The following is a 23,211-nucleotide window of genomic DNA, read 5'->3' on the forward strand; positions in this document are numbered from 1 at the left end:
AATATCTAGCACGGAATCAACAACGGTGGCCCTCGGCCCTCTGCTCTGGACTTTTCATGATCCAGGTCTCAAGAGCCAACTTGACCCCAACGTGACCCCACCCTAAAGCTCTGGGTAAAGATGCCCCCTGGAGGCAAAAGTGAACACACATAGGCCTCAGACAGAGCAGCCTCGGAAATAGGTCCTTGTTTGTCTTCAAAGTCCGCAAGCTTAGGGCGGGACCTCTGTGCTGTTTCGCAGCACCTGACCCCCAGTAGTTATCAATGTCTGCCAGGCGCATGAGCAGATGGAAGAACGAGGCTAGGCCTGGACCAGTTCCAGCTGCCTCCAGTCCTGCCTGCCCTGTCTTCATGTGGGCGTGCAGTGCTGTACCTCAGCAAGGGAAGACGGTGTGACAGACGACACTGCAGAGCACAGAGGCGACAAGCTTGGGATTTGGAGTCAGACACGTCTGGGCACTAATCCCAGCTCTGCCGCTTGTGAGTTGTGTGACTTCAGATGACTGACTTGATCTTCGAGCTTCCGTTTCCTCATATATAAAAAGGATGCAATAAAATCGTCCTCATTTGGCTCTCAGGAGAATAAAATAAGAGAATGGCTATAACGCGTTTAACCAAGGGGCACACAGTAAGTGCTCAACAAATGGGCCTGTGTGGGGGTCTATGCATCTGTAGATGTGACGCCGTAGACCCAGAGGTAGCTTGGGAGGACCAGCACACGTCGCCCTTTCTAGAGGAGGCATCGTGGATTCTGGACCCTGCAGTGTCAGCCAGCGTAGCGCATTAGCACCCGGGATTATTCTGTTAAGGGTGTGGGCCATGAATCATGAGTGAAAGTCTCTGAGGTCACCGGTGTGGGGATGAGGTCAGGGCCAGCCTTGTGATTAAGTCACACGAGCCAGAAGCAGACCTGCTTGGTTCTCAGGATAAGAGTTATGGCTGACTTCATGGAGGATGAGGGACGGAAGGGAGCTTCCACTGGGTCTAGTCTGAGTCTCAAATTCGATGGGGATTCCTTATCAGTCAAGGCATGTTTCTGCTCAGCAGGGATGGCCCTTCCCCGCCAAGTGCCTTTACGGGGCCATCACGACTGTTAAATTTGACTCAGGCCAGATGCACCACTGGGCAAATTTTATTGGGAGTTGCACATGCCAGGAACTCCTACAGTGTGTCATCTGAGAAAGCCCTAGAACATTGAGACAGAGTCAAGCTCTGCCCTGGAAGCCTAGTGCGTGATGATCCTGTTTGTGAAATTTTAATTGCTCAGAATGACTGATGGTGCCGTGGGTGATTACTGAATTGCACCTTTGGTAATCAGTCATTCACTCAACATTTATTTCCTTTCTTTGCTTTTCTCCTAGGTGAAAACTGTGGTAGTGAGAGACCACATATTTGGGCCCACGATGTGCCAGGAGCATGGCACGCTTCTCTGCTGGCTCTTTCATCCTGTTTGCTTGCATACACAACAGTGTCCCCACATAGGAATCCCAGGCGGTTTGGTGGCTCTTTAACATTCCCCAGAGCTACCTTTTAAAGCAGTGAGGTGACTCGAGTTCCAGCAGAGAGGCTGGATTAAAATGCTGAGCATGAACACTTGAGAGAAGATGCACATTATGGTTGTTGTTTGGCATCTTTGCACATTAACTATTCTCACTATCAGAAAATGGAATATTTTGCTAGCAGTTACTGGAGGAGCCAAAGGTTTTAGCAACAGAATTGTTTTATATTTAAAAGCTACTGGACAAGTCACACTCTTTCTCCTGTAATCCATAACTATGGCCACTAGTGGAGCTCAGGAGAATGGAATCCCACTGCCCCCTACACCAAGGGCACAGGTCTCCCAGAGCTGCTCTCTGCAAGGAGTCAGGATGATGTGGTGAACGCTGAGCTGTGAGCTGGAGGTTGGGATGTTGGGGTTCAAAATTCTGGCTCTGCCACTTACCTGCCGGGTAGCTCTGTGAGGGCTGTGCTTGCTTGTCTGTAGAACAAGGGGCAGGCCCTAGAGTCACTCCAGTCCCAATATTCTAGGAGACTGGGCGAGCTTGGAGGGGCACTCAGAAATCTGGAGACAACGTAAGGACTGTTCAGATTAATGTGTCCTTGGTAACTCTGAGCAGGGGTCACAGATGTTTGGCGCTGGATAGAGAAATCTCAGAGCTATGGGATCCCACCCAAGTGCAAAGTCCCTAGAACCACTCAGTTGTCACTAGCAGTTAACATGAAATTCTTTGGTGGATAATGTCATCATGTTAGTGGATAATGACTTTTATGAAACTAATGCTCTTTGAGATACATTTTCAAACTCTAGTCTCCTGTTATTTTTCATTATTAGTACTAGTAAAAAAATAATAGCATCCTCGATGTACCCAGTGCTTGTGATGTGCTATGCACTTTTTACGCTGTGCGAAGCATGACCTCATTAAACCCTCCTGATAACTCTATTATTGCCCCCATTTTACAGATGAGAAAACTAAGGCTCAGAGAGGTTCAGAGGCTTTTCCAAGGTCACATCATCAGTAAATGGATGCACTAGGATTTGAGTCTGACTCAGTCACTTCCAAGTCCACATCCGTCTTTTATGGCCAGAAATTCTAGTGTTCTGCATCACATATGATCAGCCACATTATAATCAACACACATTTGCGAAATGTCAGCTGTGAGCAGAAAGCAGAGGTGGAGAAATTGGATATAGTCCTTGCTTTTACGATCCTCAAATCTAGGAGACAGAGCTATCTGTAAGTGATACAAGAGCATAAAACAATGAGTGGTTAGATTGCTAGAACCAGAGGGGCTCAGAGGCAGGAAAAATTACCAAGCACTCCGAAAAAGCTTTATTGACAAATTGGGACTTCCCTTGCATCCTAAAGAATGGAGGTTGAAAAAAAGTCCAAGGAAAGCAGAGAGAAGAGGAGAGATGCTGGAGTCGGGGGAAGGATAAGAACAAAGGCCCGGCGATGGGGGTGCGCTTGCCGTGTTCTGAGAACATTGGGTGGGCGCGGCCGCTTGATGCCAGCAGAAGGTTTGGGGAGCAAGAGAGTCATCTGGGGAGGAGCCTTCCGCTTGGCCACCAGGGGAGGGACTCAGTCTCCTCTGTGCAGACAGTTCCTCTAAGCAGGTGAGCACATACTGGGCGTGTCTCCTTTGCAAAGCAAGAAACTTGATATTAGATTGCTTCTCCCACATAAGAATAGTGACTGCAATAGAGAAATTTTACTAACAAAAAATAGTCACTTGGAGAACATGTATAAATCCTACCAAAGACTAATATTCCCTTGGCCACACTAAGGAGTGAACCAAGAGAGCTGCCTTCCATGCTGCCTGTGTTAAGCGCCCATGCATTTACTGACAAGAAATGGGAGAAAAAAAAGCCGCTAAGAAAGCCGTGTTGGGATGGTGGCATTATGGGTGATTTTTTTTTTCCTCTTTGAGGCTGACTTTAATGTTACCGTTAAATACTAACTGACATTTTTTTAATGAGGCCAGTCATGTTGGGAGGCTAAGGGAATTTCTGAATTGAATATTAACTAAGTTATTTACAATTTTTAGCGACCAGAAGTTATTGCAGATTTTTGAAAGTTTATTAGAGGAAAAATTTACAACAAATCAAGGGAGATGGCATTGCCTTTATGCTCTTTGGCTGTCAGGGAGCTCCTATTCATCCTCCAAAACCCAAGCAGGCTTCACCTTCTCTTCCAAGCCTTCCCATCCACTCTGCTCACGTCTACCCCACCCTGCAACAGAGTTTAACTGTTGGTAACTCTGTTTACCCATAGTACCTTACATCAGTAGGAAGCAGTAATTTGGAGTCATTTAGACAGTTTAGGAATCCTAGCTCCACTACTTATTAGCTGTGCAATTAAGTTACGTAACTGAGCCTCAGTTTCCTCCTCTGTAAAATGGGGATAATAGCTTTTGCACCTATGAGGACTGAAATAAAATATGTAAAATGCTTAGACCAGTTTATGGCATTAAATATGTGCTCAGTAAAGGGTCCTTTCAGAATGATCTATCCATTTCTGTGACTGCATTTACCACATTGTATTTACTGCTTGCGTGGTTTTCTCTCCCATCAGCTACAGCGCATGGGCAGCGTTTTTTGTTTTGTTTTGTTTTCATCTCTGGTACCCAGTACCAGGCACACGTCGGGCTCCTGGGTAAGTGTCCATCGAAAGTACTGCGTTAAGATTTGGGGTACCGGGCTCAGACAGCTCTCCTCGGCCCGCAGCCCAGCCGGTTCTTCGCACTCCCTTGCTGAGCTGAGCCCCCGGGGGCCCTGCCGTCCTCCCTAAGCCTGTCTGGCGCCTCCCTGACGGCTTCTGCCCCGGGCAGCAGGGCGGTGGCGCAGGCAGAGGGTCGGCGGGGCAGAGCAGGGATGACCTCCCCGCAGAGCATCGGGGCCACCGGGGGATGCTCCCCCCCCCCCCCCCCCGCCACCCGGGGGTTGGCGGAGGGGCAGCACATCTCCGGGTTGGGCAGCCACATAGGCCCCAAAGGCCCCCGGAGGGAGGACGGACGAGGCTGGCGCTAGTTAGCCAGGGGCCCCCGCACTGCAGCTCGGACGCGGGTGTTGAGGAACGTTCTGGAGCCCGCTGTTCGCCCGGGCAGGGCGGGCGCACGGCGCACTCCCTTGGGCGGCATCCAGATGTCCGGGCCACTTGGGCCCCAGCTCCAGGGTTTCTGCAGTTTGTCCGAAGGCAGCAGAGGGGAGGGTGGGGACCCCGGGCCTGGATCGGCAGGCTGAGAGCCCAGTCTGGGGAATACGACGTTTCTTCTCTTTTGTCACTGCAGGGAGCCAGGGAGGCAGAGCTGTGGGGGCAGCTCGGGGAGACCGGTCCCCAGCGGGGCCGGGGAGGAGCCCTCGGGAGGCAGGTGAGGCTGGGCTTGAGGGGAGAAGGCAGTAATGAGGACCCAGAGGATTAGGGGGCCTGGGGATGCGGGTGGGAAGGCTGGAGGCCCAAGGCTGCGCAGCAGAGAGGAGGGAGCCGGGACTGCTCAATGGCCTCCTCTGGGAGGGTGGGAGAGGCCAGAGAGGAAACAGGGCCGGGTCTGGGGAGAGGAGCAGGCAGGGAGCTGGAGGGGAGAGAAGAAGACGAGGATGGGTGGGGGATGGGAGGGGGATGGGGGGTGGAGGGACGGGAAGGAGAGGGGGATGGGAGGGAGAGCAGAGAGGAGAAAGATGGACAGAAAGGGAAGTAGAGGGAGACACACACGGATCAACAGAAAGAGAGACAGACACACACACAGGTCAGCAGAGACAGAGCAGAAGAGCAGCCTGCAGGCCGAGAAGGAACGGGGTGGAGAGGGGACAGAGGAGATGGGGGAGAGAAGGGGAAAGAGAGGAGAAAAGCGGGAGGAAAACCTAGAGAGAATCGGGAGGGAGACAGAGGGGAAGGGAAGCGAGGAAGAATGCTGCGAGAGGAGCAAAAAGGCCGCGGGGTGAAGCCGGAGCCAGAGGGAGCAGGAGGGAGAGCAGCGGGGAGGGAGGCGCTGGGCCGGAAGCCCCAAGAAGGAGGAGACTTTGAGGGGGCCAGTCCGGCGCTGGGAGAGCGCCTCTCTGATATTACCAAATAAAAAGGCTCGGCCAACAGGGCAAGCACATTCCTTGGTGCCCCTGCCACTGAGTCAGCACCGGGGCGGGGCCGGGCTCCGGGGCCTGAACGCTTCCTGGAGGGGCCAGGCCCCGGAGGAGAGGAGCTGGCTGTGGGAGGGGGAGGAGGGCAGGGGGAGGGGGCCGATTTGCTGCCTGGACGCTGGCTGAGGGTCACAGATGGAAGCGGATGGTGTTTGTTTATTCTTTTATTTGTTCAGCAAATATTTACTAAGCAACTTCAACGTGCTGGGCACTGCCCCAGGTTCCAGGGCCAGAGACAGAACCTCAGCCTCATAATGTGAGCAGTCCAGAGGGGACACAGACAAAACACACAGCCCAGCAGTATGACCGTGCACCTGTAACTTAACTGCTCTGTGCCTCAGTTTCCTCATCTCTAAAATGGGGTTTATTAGGAGACCTACTGTATGGTGTTCTGGAGATTAAAATAAGAATCTATATAAAGTACTAAGTTGGTACCTGGCACAAAGCGATGCTCTGAAAGGGTTTATCTGTCAGTGTTTGAGTGGCTGGGTCTGGAAGGAGAGAAAGCATTTGCCATGTAGGAGCAGAAAGGGAGGAACCTTCGAGGCAGAGGCCACGGAGGCCACAAGGAGGGGTGACTAGGATGATTGTGGGTTGAGAGGGGTGAGTATGGATTACTGTGGTACCATTCCTCTGGGAGAGGGACCTGCGAAATATTCCGATTCTTGGGCCTTTCTTTTTTTTTTTTTTTTAAAGATTTTATTTTTTCCTTTTTCTCCCCAAAGCCCCCCGGTACATAGTTGTGTATTCTTCGTTGTGGGTTCCTCTAGCTGTGGCATGTGGGACGCTGCCTCAGCGTGGTCTGACTAGCAGTGCCATGTCCGCGCCCAGGATTCGAACCGACGAAACACTGGGCCGCCTGCAGCGGAGCGCGCGAACGTAACCACTCGGCCACGGGGCCAGCCCCTTGGGCCTTTCTTTTTGACGGACTAGACTTGGGTCTCTGGGCAGGGCCTGGGAATCTGCATTTTAACTTGCTCCCCCAGGCAGTTCTGATGCCCCGCTTCCCTCCACTCTAGTCCAGGGCCCTGTCCTAGTTCAGGCCTTATCGTGTTCAGAGTAATGAAGAGCTTTCTAATAGATCCAGCCCTGCTTTGGTCTCACCACCTGTCATCTGATGCTCCCTCAGAGGACGTCGCCTCTGGGAAGCCCTCCCTCACTGTTCAGGGCAGAATTAAGGGCTCACTTCCCCATTCCCACTGCACCTTGAACCTCCCTGTGTTCTAGCACTTAATGAAACGATCAGCGTTATTGGCAGATGTGTCTATGTCTCTCCCCATGCCTGTCCCCTACAAAAAGCTGAGTCCTTGAGGACAGAGGCAGGGCCTGTTTTATCTTGTACCCTCTGGCCTGACACATAGCAGGGGGTCTCGGGAAGACTTGTTCACCAAGTGGTTGGCTGGCTCTCTGGAAGATGCTGGTGAGAGACAATCTCCTTATATGCTCTTCTAGAGGGTCTCTGGGCTTTTCTTCCCTCTGTTTGCTTTTGTTCCTTAAGGCTCGCTTGGTAGCGAGATGACTTCCCGTAGAAATAAATTTCTGGGCAGAGTGCACGGCAGATTTCAGGCAGCTATACGTCATGTTGTCCTTGAATGCATCCCAAGTGCCTTGTGGGGTAATGTGTCCTGGAGAGAATCCCAAGCTTGTCTCTGCATTTCTGAGCACAGTGTGTTTTAGATGAAGGTGCTGGTAGGTAATCTCATTCCTTCTTTTGCAGGCGAGGAACCTGGGGCCTGTAGCGACCCGGAGGAGCTGGGAAGAGGGTCGTATAGGTTGATATTGACGCCAAGGAGTGGGGACGGGAGGAATCCCGTTTGCCTGTTCCAAGATTCTAGTTGCTGAAGTCTAGGCTGCCTTGTTGTATATTTTTCCAGCTATGAGTCAACTCATTGCAGTTTCAGGGGTCCCATCCAAGAGAGGTCTTCAGCTGGCATCAGATGTGTTGGTTCCAATGGTGACGCATTTAAAATAATAATGATGATGCAAATGTTAGGGCTCAGGCCAGGCCCCTGGTAGAGTGTCTCCTCACACATTGTTACTTAGTTCGCATAACAACCCTGTATAGTGGATAGTATTCTTCTCTCACCCCATTTGACCAATGAGGAAACAGATACAGAAAAGCTAAGACACACGCCCGAGATCACACAGCTAGCAAGTAGCAGAGCTGGGTTTTGAACCCCTCCCTGTGTCTCTCCAGAAATGGAGCTCTTAACCACGTGCCTCCCAAACAATTTAATGTGTTTTCCCTCCATTTCACTGTCCTAACATTTCTTGAGGGTCTGCTGTTGACTATCGTTGAAGAGAATGATTGCAAAAACCTTGAATGAGCATGGGAAATGCTGAGGATGGGATTTCCATGGAAAAGAGAGGGATGCTTAACAGACTGGGTGCTGTGGCTGTAATTGTCAGAAAATGTTTAAGAGTAGGGACAGATGGAAAAAATCTTATTAGAATAATTGTGGGTGAACTTTAGTTCTTTTTTTTTTGTTTTTTATTCTCAAAAATATCCTTAACGTCATTGTTTCATAGTCTTTATAAATACACCGCCACATAAAGTAACAGAAGCCCTCTGGCTTGATTGTCATACCGAACATGGCCATGTGGTGTCCCTCTAGCTCAGTCTAAACCTCAGAGATGACTGACTTCCCCTAGTCTCCTCCTGGATGAGGGGCAGGCTGGTCTGATCAGATCCGAAGCCCGAGGGCCAGCTCCTAGGTGCTGGGGCTGCAAGGACGTTACGGCTGGAGGAGGCAGAAAAACAACCACACTGTGTCAAATGTCAATAAGACAAACATTGTCTAAAGAGGCCCTTTCCCCCAATTCTGTAGTTTTCTTGCCAATCTGGCTTTTTTTTTTTTAAAGATCAACACCTAACAACTGCTGCCAGTCTTCTCTCCCCACCCCACCTTTCTTCTGCTCCCCAAAACCCCCCAGTACATGGTTGTATATTCTGGTTGTGAGAGCCTCTGGTTGTGCTATGTGGGACGCCACCTCAGCGTGGCCCGACGAGCGGTGCCCAGGATCCGAACCAGCAAAACCCTGGGCCACTGAAGCGGAGCGCACAAACTTAACCACTGGGCCACGGGGCCGGCCCCTGCCAGTCTGGCTTTTAATCTACGTCCTGGGCAATTGTTTTTTTGGTTTGATGGCCGACATCAATCTCTTTAGTAGCATTTGGGTTTCCTGTAGGGGAGTGGTTCTCAAACTGGTGTGTGTCGCTGTCACCTGGAGGGCTTGGTAAGACAGTTTCTGATTCAGTAGGGGAGAGGGGCTGAAATGTGCATTTCTAACAAGTTCTCGGGTGATGCTGATGCTGCTGGTCCGGAGGCCACACTTCGAGAACCATCCAGGTAAAGGGATTACTTTCCTCACGTGTGTGATGGTGTACCCTCCCTCCATTTTAAAAGCTAAAAGCCAAAATCCAGACGGCCCAAGTCCTTCCACTGGGGGAGCCGTGACCTTGGCTCAGCCAATGGGGCTGATCTTGTCAGAGGCTGGGGCAAATGTTGTGAGGCTGAGTTGCATTGGGAGGTTGTCAGGGGCAACAGCAGCCTCCTGTTGATTGGGTGGTCCGTATCAGCGTGGTGCCTGGATTTCCGGTAGTTGGGCTCCCTTGGTTTTTACCACGTGTGGTCCGAGCCAGGTGTTCCAATCTCCCTCGATTCTGATCCTTCAATAGCCTTACAGTAAATCCCCTTCTGCTTAACTTAGCCAGAGTCCTTTCTGTTCCTTGCAGCCAAGATCTCTGACTCAGCCTCTCCTCTGTACTGCCTCCGGCTCATGCTCAAGTTAGCAGAGCTAAGGACTGGAGGCCTGAGTTCCCGTCTCCCAGGTGAGGGCTCTTCCCTCCACATATGCAGCCTCCACCTCTGATCCACCACACAGCCCTGCTCAGAAAGGTGTTTGCAGTGGGATGTTAAATCTTTCTGAAATATGGTGGGGCATCCTAATATATGAAGCCAAACAGGAGGCAGTCAATTAAAGTTTGCAGCCCTAAAGTGCTACACTTCCATGACTCATGTTCCTCTTAAAAAAAAGTGCAGCCCTTTCAGCAATTGTAGGCAGTTTTAAAAATGGTAGAACTCACACTCTGTTTTTAGATACGTATTGTCAGCTTTTCACTTGTTTTAGAATTTCAGACCTTGTTGCTATGGATAGTGACTTGCTATTATAAAGATCCTGGTGGCTGGGGAGCAGAGGGTCCCAAAGAAAGATGCTCTTCTCTTCAAGTCGGTCCCTCCACTCTTCCCTGTACACCACCCCGCAGTCCCTAAGGAGGGGGCTGTGGAGGAAAAGGCGACATCTCAACAGCAAGGACGGACAGAGGTGTGGCCAGTTCATAGCCTTGGAGGGGGGCACGCACACAGAAGGGCTGTCTCTCCTCTTGTACGAGCTCTTGGCTCCTGCATACCCCCAGAGTGCTAGAGTGGGAGGAAAATGAGCTGTGGTCTCACCTCTTCCAGGTAAGAGCTGCGGCAACTTTGGGTTTTGCCTCTTTGGGTCTTTCGTTAGTTTCCTATTACTGCTGAAACAAAGTACCACAAACCCATGGCTTAAAACAATACAAGCTCATTGTCTTACAGTTTTGGAGGTCGAATTCTGAAACTGGTCTTGCAGGGCTAAAGTTAACGGCTGTGCACTTCTGGAGGCTCCAGGGGAGAAACCACTCCTTGCCTTTTCCAGCTTTTAGAGAATGCTCGAGTTCCTTGGCTCCTGGGCACATCACTCTGACCTCTGCTTCCAACATCACGTCTTTTTTGACTCTGACCCTTCCTGTTAGAAGGACCCTTGTGATTATATCAGGGGCACCTGGATACCCCAGGATACTCTGCTCATCTGGATCCTTCGCTTGGTCACATCTGCAAAGTCCCTTCTGTCATGGGAGGTAACATATTCCCAGGTCCCAGGGATTAGGGCATGGGCACCTGTGGGGCGTTTACCATAATACTCGTTTACACTGTTCAGCCCACAGTAATACTCATTTACGAAGCGTTAATAAAATACAGGTCAAATAGAAGAAAAATATAACTTATGGTTCGACTACTAAAAGATAGACATAATGAACACTACATATTTATAATCATGCTGTATATATCATTTGAAATCCTGGTTTTTCACTAAATATTATAATCTATTTTTTATGTTCATACATAGCCTGAGCAAACATTTTTATTGACTACATAATATTCCATCGAGTGGATATACCATATTTTACTTAAGCCTTTCTTTATTTTTGGAAATTTAGGTTTTTAATTATATAATATAAATAACTCTGTAACAAATATTTTTGCTCATAAGTATTTTCGTGTTTGTGTTTGTTTTTCCTTGGGATAGATTCCCAGATGTGGAATTCCTGCATCAAAGACTTTTTATAGTAAACATTTTTCAAAAGGTTTATATGAATTTTCAAAACCACCAGACTCTGGGGATGTTAGCTCAGGGTGAATCTTTGTCAGCAAAAAAATAAAAATAAGTAAATTTAAAAAAAAGAAAAAAGAAAAGAGTTAGGCATTCAGAAGGAAAAAAGAAGAAAGTGAAAATCAATTGTAGCTTGTTACAGAAAGAGACCCATTAGTGACGTTTAGGTAGCTCTTTCAGTATTGCAAATATACATTTATAAAAACAAACTCTGGGGATTAGGATGTGGATGTCTGTGGAGGAGTCATTATTCTGCTAACCACAGGCGTCAAGTCCCTCTTCTGCAAAATGGGAATAATGGTCACTACTTCACAGGCAGCCGAGGAGATGAAAGGCACTCGTATCCCTGCAGAGGGCTTGATGAACAGCACCGACCTGTGCAGCGGCTGCTCGTTGCTCAACTGGGTGGGCCAGCTAGGGAGAGATGCATGTGCTCATGACTCAGTTGTACCACCCTATGCTCCCTATCCTTGTGGGTGTGTGTATGTGTGTGTGCATGTGTGTGTGTGCATGCACAGGCATTAGGGTGGGGAGAATTTTCTATGTAGCAGCTCCTTTGCTTCAGAAAGGCCCAGCAAAGCTATGGACGAATGTCTAAAAGAGTGGTTCATAGCCCTCACTGTGCATCAGAAGAGTGGTTCATAACCCTCAGAATCACCTCACAAGCTTTTAAAAAGCGCAGGTTCCCTGAGTTCCACTCCCCAGAGGTTCTGTTTCAGAGTCCAGGCTGGAGCCCAAGCATCTTGTTTTGCCAAAGCTCTCTGGGTGATTCTGATATAGTGGAGACCGCCGACCTAGGCCAACATATGGGCGTCCTGGGAAAAGATGCCACCTCTGCGGAAAGCTGGGATGGGCTGATGGCAAAGGCAAGAGGTTTTGGTTAGGTGTCCTCATATAAAAGCCTAAGGGCTGTTACCGCTCCCTGCTGCCCTGTGCTCTGGCCCCGGTCTTAGCCCAAACAGATTGTCCCATGGGAGCTGGTGAAGGGGCTTTGGCCCTAACAGGACAGTCACGAGGGATTGCTTCGTGCCAACAGACGCTCTTCCCTCAGGCCTTGGTGAGGGGGCCGTGCCTCCCAGCAGTGGTTTCTGGAGCCATCTGGGCTCTGCAGGGGATGCACATCCTTCGGTGTCGCCTTCTGTTTCCAACGGGAGGGGCGGGTGGCAGAGGGGGTACAGGCAGAATCCTCCCTGAGACATGCCCCCTGTCTCCCAGGGAGGAGGGGGACCCATAAGCAGCCTCCTGGGGCAGCAGCCAGAGCTGTGAGTTAGTCTTAGTTGGGCACAAGTGAGTGAGGCAACGAGAGGACACCTTTTTCCAGAACGCTGTTACTAGGGTGAGCAGCTTCCTTTGACCTGGGGAAAGAGGCCTCCTGTTTTCTGATTTTGTTTCTAGACGTGAAGCAGTACCTTTAGCGGCTCCCAAGTGCCATAGACTGCATGGAATTTTAATCAAGGGATTTGAAGACAGACTCTGGGTTCTGTCCTGCAGACAATACTCCCTTCACCTACAAGCCCTACTCATTTTTACATAAGAACAAGGGAATATCTCTATGTAGTGTGTGTTGTGTGTCAGGCACTGTGCTCACCACTGACACTACTTACACGCATTTTCTTACTTATGCCTCACAACAACCCTGGGAAGCAGGTGTTATTATTTTCCCATTTTACAGACGAAGATAGAGCAACCTAGTTTAGTTACGTCATTTGCCCAGCATTACAAAGCTGATGAATGGCGGGGTCAGGATTCAAGTCCAGCCATCTGAGTCCAGGTCTTGTTCTCCAACAGATAGGGTGTGGTGAAGACTCGTTGGAGGTGGGTGGAGCAGGAGTGCCCTTTCTCGGGGACCTGGAGGAACAGGTTGACACGCGCACAGTGCCGTGTCTGTCTCTGCCCTCCAGCCCTGCCTGGACTCAGCCCACCGCACCCAGCGTCCAGGAGTACTCTGGGGACCTTGGCCCGCGAGTGGGGGGGGGCCAGAATTGCTACTTGGAGGCCTGATATTTCACATGTCTGGGGCAGCCCTGGGTCTTCAGAGCCCACCGAGTCGAAGGATCTCCTCCCATTGCCACATGACTTGTCCCTTATCACTGAAATCCTCCTCCTCCCTTTCCTATTTACTCAGCACTCACCCCATCAAATTCTTCTGGGTGTGGACTTCCAGGCTGGCCTGGGAGTGCCACCCCGGAGTGAATCAGCCTGCAAGATTGGGACCTGATTCTCTACCTGGTCCTCTCCAGGTTCCTTCCTTGGTGAGTTTGGTCCGATTTTCTGGATCCCCGGCCCTCGGCAGGGCATTACTGAATAGGCTCGCTGCCGATTGCTGGATTGGATGTGGCTGGCCCTGTGGCCTTTAGTTCTTGGACGGCCCTGCTGACCCTTGCAGGTCTCTGTAGCTTGTGTTCCAGTCTCTGTCCTGCTGGGCCGCAGAATGTTTTCCCTTCCTTCTGTAGGGGAAGCTGCTGAACTGAAGCCAAGAGAACACTGGCTGCCGAGTGATTCTGCAGCATGAACTAACCCAACTCTTCTGTAATTTAGACATTTTGCCCTGCATTTTGCTCTCACCCTCCACGATTTCTTAGATGTGTGTAAAGGGGTGTCTGTGTGCGTGTCCAGATATGCTGTATGAATACAAAGCTCTGGCTCCTGGGGAGAGAAGAGCAGTAGCTTCTTTACTATCTCGATTCGGAATCTGCATACTATAATCCACACTGTCCCCAGGGGATGCTTGCATAGCTCTAATGAGTATTCCTGCATGTCTCGAGGGACACCCACTAAATGGCCATAAATTAATTGGGAATTTGGATGTGGAGCTGTTTTGGACCAGATGTGTCCACTTCATAGTCACTTGCAGATCCTAGAAGTCTCCTTAGACTTTACAGATGGGGAAACCAAGGCCCAGAGAGGAGACCAGGCTGGGTTAACATTACCAGGGCCTGACTGCAGCTTCGGTACCACTCGCTGGTTCTGGAAGCCATTACCAGGGTGAGCATTCAGCACACAGACTGGCTGACTCAACAGAGACGTTGCCTCCAGCCATAGGTGTCCAGTGTGTTGCATTCTTGAAGGCCCAGCAGACAGAGATCCCTTGCTTTGCTTCCCAGATCCACTGAGGGTGACTAGACTGGGAAATATGTGCTTATCCTTAGTCCACGGTTGCCTGGTACTTGTGAATGTGACCTTATTTGGAAACAGGGCCTTTGCAGATGTGGGCAAGTTAGAGATCAGGATCCAATGTGATCCGCAGCCTTATAAGAAGTGGGAAACACCGTGTGAAGACGGACACACAGGGGGAACGCCGTGTGATGACAGAGGCAGAGATCGGAGCGATGCGGTTGCAGCCAAGTGATGCCAAAGATTGCTGCCCGCCACCAAAGCTGGGGAGAGACAAGGAAGATTGATTCTACCCAGAGTCTCAGAGGAAGCGTATCCCTCCCACGCCTTGATTTTGCACTTCCAGCCTTCAGAAGTGTGAGAGAATAAAATTCACTTGTTTTAAGCCACCCAGTTTATGATCTTTTGTATGGCAGCCCTAGGAAGCCAATACAGGGCCCAGCATAGTGAGCCCTGCTCTGTATGTGCCTGACGCCGAGGCTCACGGCCCTTGTAAGTTGGGCTACCCCATCATGGCCTTGATGCAATTGGAGAGGGATGCTTTGTGTGGGCCTGGGGGAAGAAAGTTGGTGACAATGCCCTGTGTGAAGGTCGCCCTCTCCTCCTTTCCTCTTTTCATTTCCTTCCTCCCATCTCCCTCCCAATCTAAGCTCTAACCCATGGAGCCCGAGCTCTTGGAATCTTGAGGTTCAAGTGACGGAACGCAAGCTGACTGATGCGGTCACACTCAAGGACTCTGCCTTCCAAAAGAGAGGCTTGTTGGTCCAGTTGTGTCTCCACTTGGGTGGGTATTTGACACTGGAAAGGGGCAGGTGGGGAGGCTGAGTCAGAGTGAGGGCTTCCAGTTTCTCTGCAGCTTCAGGGCGCTGAGCCCTGGCTCTTAATATTAGCTCTCCTGGAACCGGCACTTTGCTTCCAGCCCACCCCTCTCCTAGCCCTTCTGTGGTGAACACTGTTCCCCAACATTCCCAACCTGCCTCACCGCTTGTGTAAACTTTGTGATTTGGGAGGGAATGACCAACACCAAGATCCAGGTCTAAACCGGTCAGGTGGTCCCACCCCCTTGCTGCAGTGATTAGCACAGGTAGACCAGGTCTAAGCCAATCAGCACGTGAGTCTCCCCTGACCACAGGGGACTTTTATTTTATAATTGAAGGAGTTCAGCCTTCTTTCTCTGGCTGGATATGAACAAGGAAGCACATACTCCTCAATGCTATTGGCAGCCATCCTGTGACCATGAGGAGAGACAACTTTAGAATGATATTTTGGATAATAGAGGAAAGTCAGAAAGATGCTGGGTCCTTGATGACTTCAAGGAGCCACTGGATCAATCAACATCCTGAAATCTGTCCTATCTCTGGATTCCAATTAATGAGTCAATACAGCTCCTTCATTTTTCAAGCTAATTTGAGGGTTTTTTCTATTACTTATTGTGGTGATTTTAAAATAGAGCTTTTTTTTCATATTCCTTGTTTAATAGGTAGAATCTAATTCCCCTACCCTTGAGTGTTGGCTTGACTTAGTGATTTGTTTCTAATGAATAAAGAATGTGGCAGAAGGGACGGTGAGTGACTTCTGAGATTGGGGTATAATGGTACTGTGGCTTCCCCCTTGTCTTCTCTATGGGATCACTGGTTCTGGGGGAAGTCAGCTGCCATGTTGTGAGGATGCTCAAGCAACTCTATGAGGAGGTCCATGTGGTGAGGAACTGAGGCCTTCTGCTAACAACCAACACTAACTTGCCAGATATGTGAGTGAGCCATCTTGACAGTGGATTCTCCAGCTCCAGTCAAGCCTTCAGATGACTGCAACCCCAGCCACATCTTGACTGCCACCTTGTGAAAGACTCTGACCACAACTGCTGAGCTAAGCCACACCTAAACTCCTAACCTCCAGAAACTGTGCAATAATAAATGTTTATTGTTTTAAGCCACTAAGTTTTGAGATAATTTGTTATACAGCAACAGATGACCGTTACACATATATCTGAAGGCATGCTAAGTGATACCCTTGTTAGCTAGAATCATCAAATACCAGTAGTGAATCTAACACAGTTTATTTCACTGGGGCCACGTGTTCATTTCATTCTGGAGTCCCAGGGAAATGGCAAGACCACAGAGAAGACATGGCTGGGTCATGTGTCTCGGTCATATGTTTCCCTTGGCCAGCCTGTGATGGATTTCACAGGGTCTTACACAGTTTCATGGTTGTGGAGGCTCAGCATGGAGTGGGAGGAGAAGAATTAATTCCTGGGCACTGGAGAGTGGTATGGAAGTGGCTGGACCAGCTGAACCTGAATAGGGCGTTTAGTTGGGAATGACAGGTAACAAAAAAACATCTGAGTTTATATCAGTGTGGGTGGATAATAACAGATAATAACAGAAGAGGAGATCACCACGCCCACTCCGGTGCCTTGGTCCTCTGTAACTCTGGGTAAAAGAAGAAGGGACCCTCAGTGGAATGGGGCTTAAAAAGAAACCAAGTTATGGATAAGTGAAGTCCTATTTCTTGTGTACTTGGGCTGTGACCTTAGATTCATAGCCACTACCCGTGTGATAGCAGTCGTGATAAAACCTTCCTTCCTCCTCTGCCCCACGACATACACGTAGTGAAATGACTACGTCTCCAGGCGTCTTCCTCAAGCACCTCCCTTCCTTCGTGGGGGCCTGGAGACTCATGTGAGCGCCTCTGCCACCTACATCCTGCTCTCAATGCTGTTACACGTCCCCACTCCAAGCCTTGACGGCTGCTGTTTTACTGTGGTTCCTTAGATGGGGGCTAGCCGCGTTTGGCCCATAAAAACCTCTCCCCCGTGCTGATCTCACCCTTCCTGCCGTCACGGCTGATAAGCTGGGCATTTTTGCACGGTTTCTGATGTTGCTGCCTTTCCTCTTAACTCTGGTCATCTTGTTTCTCTGCTCAAATAATTGTTGAACTAGGGTAGGAGAAGTTTTCTTCCCCAACTATTATTTATTATTTTTCTATTATGCTCTACAAGGAATGACCTTATTCTCATTTTGTAAAATAGCACAGGTAATATTTCAACTTTTGTTTTCCTCGTTCTTCATTGTTAGGCTCAGGGGCCGCTTCCTCCAAGAGCCTTTGCTGGTTCTCTCCTCCCTTCCTCACACAGGCCAGTCTCCCATCACTTATTCATACCTCTGTGGTTTGCATACATTATATTGTATTAAAATGATCTGTTTTTGCATCTTTCTCTCTCAGAGAGCCTCTGGAGGCAGGTACTGGGTCTGATTTATTTCTTGCATCCTCGGTTCCTAGTAGAAAGTAGGTGCTCAATAAATGTTTGATGAACTAAGGTCGAACATCCCATAGCCCATAATATCTGTATGCAGATTTGTAGAGGTTTTTCAACACTCAGAACCTGGGGGAAAAAGGCCTGTATTTTTATGGAGCTTTTGGCCGTACTGCAAGGGTTTATGAAACTAAAGGGATGGGTTTAGGAGCACTGGGTTTGACTTTCTGATATATGTATACATAGATCAGGATTAATTTAAACATACATGGAGGAAGATAACAATTTGCATTTTCTGTTAATAATTAAGATGGAGTTTGTACTCGTGTTCTGTCTCATATATTAGCTCAAAAATCTTGGTTCTTTAGTATAATAAGGAAAATTAGAAACTGGTCCAGCCTTCAAACGGCTGAATAGGCATGCATTTCTGTTTCTATTTAAGGTCTGTTTGCAGTCGTTACCCACCGATGGTTTCCTGCCTCTGCCAGGCCCAGACTTGGGGACATTCTGAGTGTGTTCCCTGTCGCTCAGGTCTGAGCTGAGCTCCTGCACAATGGACTGACTACACTCAAAATGTGTATGGAGCAGCGTGGGATGTACCACCTGGGTATGCACACAGCATCGGGAGCTGTAGGCTGTGGCTGGGGTAGGTGGCTTTGGTTTAGGACTGGGGTATTTCACAAGGGCTCCCTGCCTGCTCTTGGAGGCCTCTGGCCCTGAGACATGATGGCCCCAGAGAAGCTCCTTGGGTCTTCTTTCCCTTCCCTACTCCTCCAGACTGGAGTGCTGCTCATCTGTAGGAAGATGACCATGGCTTTCTTCCCTCTCTGGCTCCTTCTCTTGTGCCCTGCTTTCCTAGGGGGTCCAGCAGTTATTCTGTTCTGGGAGTCAGGCCAGTATGGCCCCATGTCAGCCTGTCTCTTTTTACCTGGGCTCCAGATCAGCACATTGGCACCTACCCCTTGTCTGTCTGCAGTTCAGAAATGCTCTCCCTGGCCTGGTCTCAACTGTGCCTTTTGGTTCAGTAGGTCCTCCTTCCAAGAGCCCCTCGCCTACTTCTCTAATAGGCACCGACTGCCGACCGCAGTCACCAATCTCCGAGCTCAGCTGTGGGACATGATTCCTCCTCTCCAAACACGGGCTTATCCAAGGTGGGCAAACGCCATTCCAGTTGTTGAAGAGCCATTCACATATGCTTACAAAACATCCTCCACTTCCACACAGGAAATGGGCTCCATAAAACCTTTGTTCATCCAATGTGCCAGGGACCAGAACAAAAGGCTTAGAATTAACTATGATGGGACTATCTAATTCTTTGATTAAAAAGTACAGAGAAGGTGCCAGCCTGGTGGCGCAGTGGTTGAGTGCGCACGTTCCACTTCAGCAGCCCGGGGCTCCCTGGTTCGGATACCGGGTGCGAACATGGCACCGCTTGGCAAGCCATGCTGTGGTTGGTGTCCCACATATAAAGTAGAGGAAGATGGGTATGGATGTTAGCTCAGGGCCAGTCTTCCCCAGCAAAAAGAGGAGGATTGGCAACAGATGTTGGCTCAGGGCTAATAATCTTCCTCAAAAAAAAAAAAAAAAAAAAAAGGCACAGAGAAGCTGGTTATTTGGGCAATCAGGGTGGTTCTAAAATGGGTGAATAAACCACTTGACAAGAAATGAGCATTATCTGTGCAGAGGGAAGCCATGATGAGGGAGCGCTGCCAGCTAGTCATGCCGCCCTTGCTTCACCATCTTGGGAATCTATCGCAGACTGAGGAGGAGGTTGAGGGATGGCTGTGTGACAGTTGCTGCCACTTTAAGGTTTAATTTTGCAAGAGCCACCAGCTATTTCCTCCAGGAATTCATAGGCCATATGAGCACTTGCCACAAAGTGAATTTAGTGCCTGGATTATGGTTACCAGATTGGATTTTTTCTCAGATTTTTTAACTGAGAGAGAACAACTGGGACATTATCCAGTGTCATGGTACCCAAATTTTGCTGCATGTCAGAATAACAGGGGGAGTTTAAAAAATTCCCATGCCCTTGTCGCACCCAGACTGATGAAACCAGAATCTTTGCTGATGGGAGCCACCCAGGCATCAGTGTTTCTAAAAGCTTCCCGAGTGACTGAAAGCCACTGGTCTAGTCACTTACACTTCCCCATCAAAATCCTGAATTAAAATAAATTGGTACTAAACATACACAAAATGATAATTCAGAATTAGCATTTAGAAAATATAACTCCCTAGGAACAAGGTAGAAAAGCTCTTGTGCTAGATTTCAATTGCTATCGATTATTTCTCTCAATAAACCTGGTTTTCTTTATTCTGTTTTAAGGAAAAACCCTGCACTTTCTCTCGCTTTTACTCTCAGTGCTAAGAAGTCTTAGGTCATTTCTGAGAAACTGACAAAATATTGAAAACTGAGAGGGAAATTCTCCCTTTGGAGCAGAGGTCAAATTGGAAAAGCACTTTCGGAATTTAAAGAAAATATTTTGAGTTGAAAGAGATGGCTAAGGTGATAAGAGATATGAAAACCCAAAGACTGAGGAGTGGATCAGAAACTGTTACGAAAAGGACACCAAAAACGTTTTACTAATTTAAAAAATCCTGAAATTAGAGTATAACCATCTTTGGGTCATTCAGTTCGTTGCTGATTTTACACAATTGAGGCAAAACTGACCAGCTTAAAGCAATTCTGAAGTGTTGGCATTCAAAGAAGCCAGAGGCTGGTCCCAGCATTGAAGACCTGCCGTGAAGGACCAGAACCCCCACCCCTGTGTGAACTCAGGCGCATCCTGAATTCCCGTTGCCTGTTATTTTTTAAAAATTTAATTTTTATTTTGAAAACGTATCACAGATATATAGTTTAAAAAGGCAAAGTGTACTAGGCAGATTATAACAAAAAGCAGCCGTTTTGTGCCCCGCCCCCACACTTGACGGCTGCTTCCTGGAGACACTGTTAACTCTGCTTTTTCCGCTGGTATTAAATGTCTCCGTATTTCTAAATAACATGCTTATAGTGCTGTTTCTTAAACTTTCAATGTTAGACAGTCCCTGCTGACTTCCCATGATGGAAGAGAAATATGCCTTTTAGTTCTGTTGTTCTTTTTCTCCCATCCCCCTCAAACTTCTTCATTATCCTCCCAACATAGTTATAGCATAATTTTTTAGTTAGATCAACATTTGATATTTACCTTCTTATGACCATTTAATTATATCACAGATAGGCAAGAGGTAGCCTAGGAATACAGTTCCTTTCTTTCGTGTCATCTTGTCTTTCTTGGAGTTAATGATTGTCTCTTCTCCTAGTTGCTACGGATTCTTTTTGTGGACTCATCCCCAGTCCCCACCCCCCCACCCCAAACTCTTCCACAGAGCTGTAAGCACATCTGGGAATCGAGCAGTTCCATTTCTTTCCCTGGATACATCTCTTCCCCAGCCCTCTATTCTCCGGCTCCAGTTTGGACTGGTTGCTCTCTAGGCCTCAGGACCAGCTGAATCTTTATTGAACCCCCTTTTCTTCACTCCCATTTTGGGTCTTTGCTTCTAGAACTCAATATCTTCCACTCTCTTGTTTTACTCTCTTGTTTTGGTGGTGTATATCCTTCAGTTTCCTTTTCAGAAAGGGTGCACTGGCTAAATTTCTTGAGACCTTGCATTTCTGAAAAGGTGCGAAGACGGGGAGGGGAAGCTGGGCAGAGCCAGGGCACCAGGGGGTTGGGGAGCTGGAGGCCCAGAATCATCCCAAGGAGGCAGAAAGGCAGAGGGAGAGGGGAGTGTGTGAGGATCCAAGCCTCCCGCTCAGTGGCCCCATTGGAATTCACTTACAAAACACAAGCTGAAAGATCATCTTATTAAGAACTTGAAGACGGTGAGAGCAGAGCATTGAACGAGGCCCTTCTGAGTGTGAGGTCCTGTGTGATTGCATATGTAACACGCCTCTGAAGCCAGCCCTGGTGGGAAACAGAATGGCTTATGTATTATGTCATGTTCTCTGACCGACTCTACCCATCCAGAAGAAAATGAAGAGACCTTTAACTCCCTCTGCATAGCAAAATAAGTTCCAGATGGGTTCAAGATGTAAATGTAAAAAGTGGACAAAATAATACAAGAGTAAAATTTAGGAGAACATGCGTACAACCTAGTGGCTTGGGAGATCTTTAAACCAAGACAATAAACACTGCTTTGATGGAAAAGAAAGTCATATTAACTTGCATAAACTTTAGACTGGGAAAAATATTTCATAAGTGAAGCCAAAGGACAAATGATAGACTGGGAAAAAGTTGCAGCATATAAAACAGATAAAAGATTAATGTTTAAAATATTTAAATACCTCTACAAACTGACAAAAAAAGACATCCCAGTTGGAAAATAGACAAAGGCTATAAATAGACAGTTCATCTGAGAGGAAATCCCAAAACCACGAGAAAGGTGTTAGGGCAACGCAAACCAAAGGGCCCATGAGATCACCCCTCTCACACACATGCTGGGAAAATTGGACAGAGGTGATACTTAGTGAGGTTTTTGCTGGGGAAGGGGCACTCATATTCCTGGTAGAAATGTGAACTATTACAGCATTTACAGAAAGGGGAAAAAACCATGCTCATGCTGGAGCCATTCCGTTTCTAGGGATTTATCCTGTAGAAATTAAAAGACCAGGAAATGAGATTATGTCTACAAATGTGTTTATTGCAGCATTTTTGTTGTGGCGACAAAGAAAAACAGCAACAAAACAAAGCTACAAATAAGAATAACAAAAGACAACTTAAGTATCCATCAATGCAGAGATGGTTGACCAAATTGTAACATATTCACAATTCCAATCATTATGCAGCCTAGAAAGGAGTTGCGTCTATAGCAATTGATCTAGAGGAATTCTCAGTTAGGTGAGAAAAGAATGATGTAGAGAAGTGTATGTAGTAAAATCACATTTTCTTTGTGCGTGCAAAATAATGCCTAAATCCCCAAGTTATGTGTGTGTGTGTGCATATATAATTGCATGCATGTGATGGTAGAGAAAAGTAGGAAGGACACGCAGCAGTTTCTGAACCTTGGTTTTGCTGGGAGTCGGGGAGGAGGAGGTGAGTGGAAGGATAGGAGAAGGTGGTGGTAAGAAGAGGTGGATCTGAACTCAGACTGGAACGTGGCTGACTGTGCAATGGAGAGAGGGGTTTGGTCTCTACGACCCTGTGGAAGCTCACTCCTGTGAGCCGGCCTTTGGCTGTTGCCTCCATTCCTGACGCTTGGGTTCCAGGATCAACAAGTTGTAGTGTAATTTAATATCAAAGATGTGGGAGTCCTAGAAGCAAATAAGCTGAAAAACTAAAGATACTTTTAGAGGAATCTGACTAATGTTGGATTTCTTCTCTGAAACGGCAAGTTCCAGAAATCAGAGGTAGACTGTCTACAGAAATAGAAAACTTTCACCCCATGCTCTAGATGGAATTTTGTGTGACCCCTCGCCCCCCATTCATATCGTGAAACCTGATGCCCAGTGTGATGGTATTAGGAGCTGGGGTCTCTGGAAGGTGATTAGGTCATGAGAGTGGAGACCTCATGAATGGGATTAGTGACCTTATAAAGAGATCCTAGAGGGTTCTGTCCCCACTTCCACCAGATGAGGTTAGATGAATAAGGAAGTGAGCCCTCACCAGACATAGAACCTGCCAGACCTTGATCTTGGACTTGCAGCCTCTAGAACTGTAGGAAATAAATTTCTGTTGTTTATAAGCCACTCGGTCTGTGGTGTTTTGTTATGGCAGCTTGAATGAACTAAGGCCCCCAGCCACGTTGTCATCAATATG

The 23,211-nt window shown here is 48.2% G+C and overlaps 1 protein-coding gene across 1 annotated transcript in view; it reads left to right on the top strand.

The window, feature by feature from the left end:
* LOC102149544 (uncharacterized) overlaps positions 1-23,211 on the top strand; it is a 70,639-nt gene that overhangs the window by 24,879 nt on the left and 22,549 nt on the right. The window contains exons 5-6 of the mRNA XM_070275034.1: positions 4,073-4,153; positions 4,788-4,868. Coding sequence (XP_070131135.1) covers positions 4,073-4,153; positions 4,788-4,868 — 162 coding nt within the window. The remainder of the gene's footprint in view (positions 1-4,072; positions 4,154-4,787; positions 4,869-23,211) is intronic.

This window comes from Equus caballus, chromosome 7 (genome assembly GCF_041296265.1).
Source record: "Equus caballus isolate H_3958 breed thoroughbred chromosome 7, TB-T2T, whole genome shotgun sequence".
Taxonomy (NCBI): Eukaryota; Metazoa; Chordata; class Mammalia; order Perissodactyla; family Equidae; genus Equus; species Equus caballus.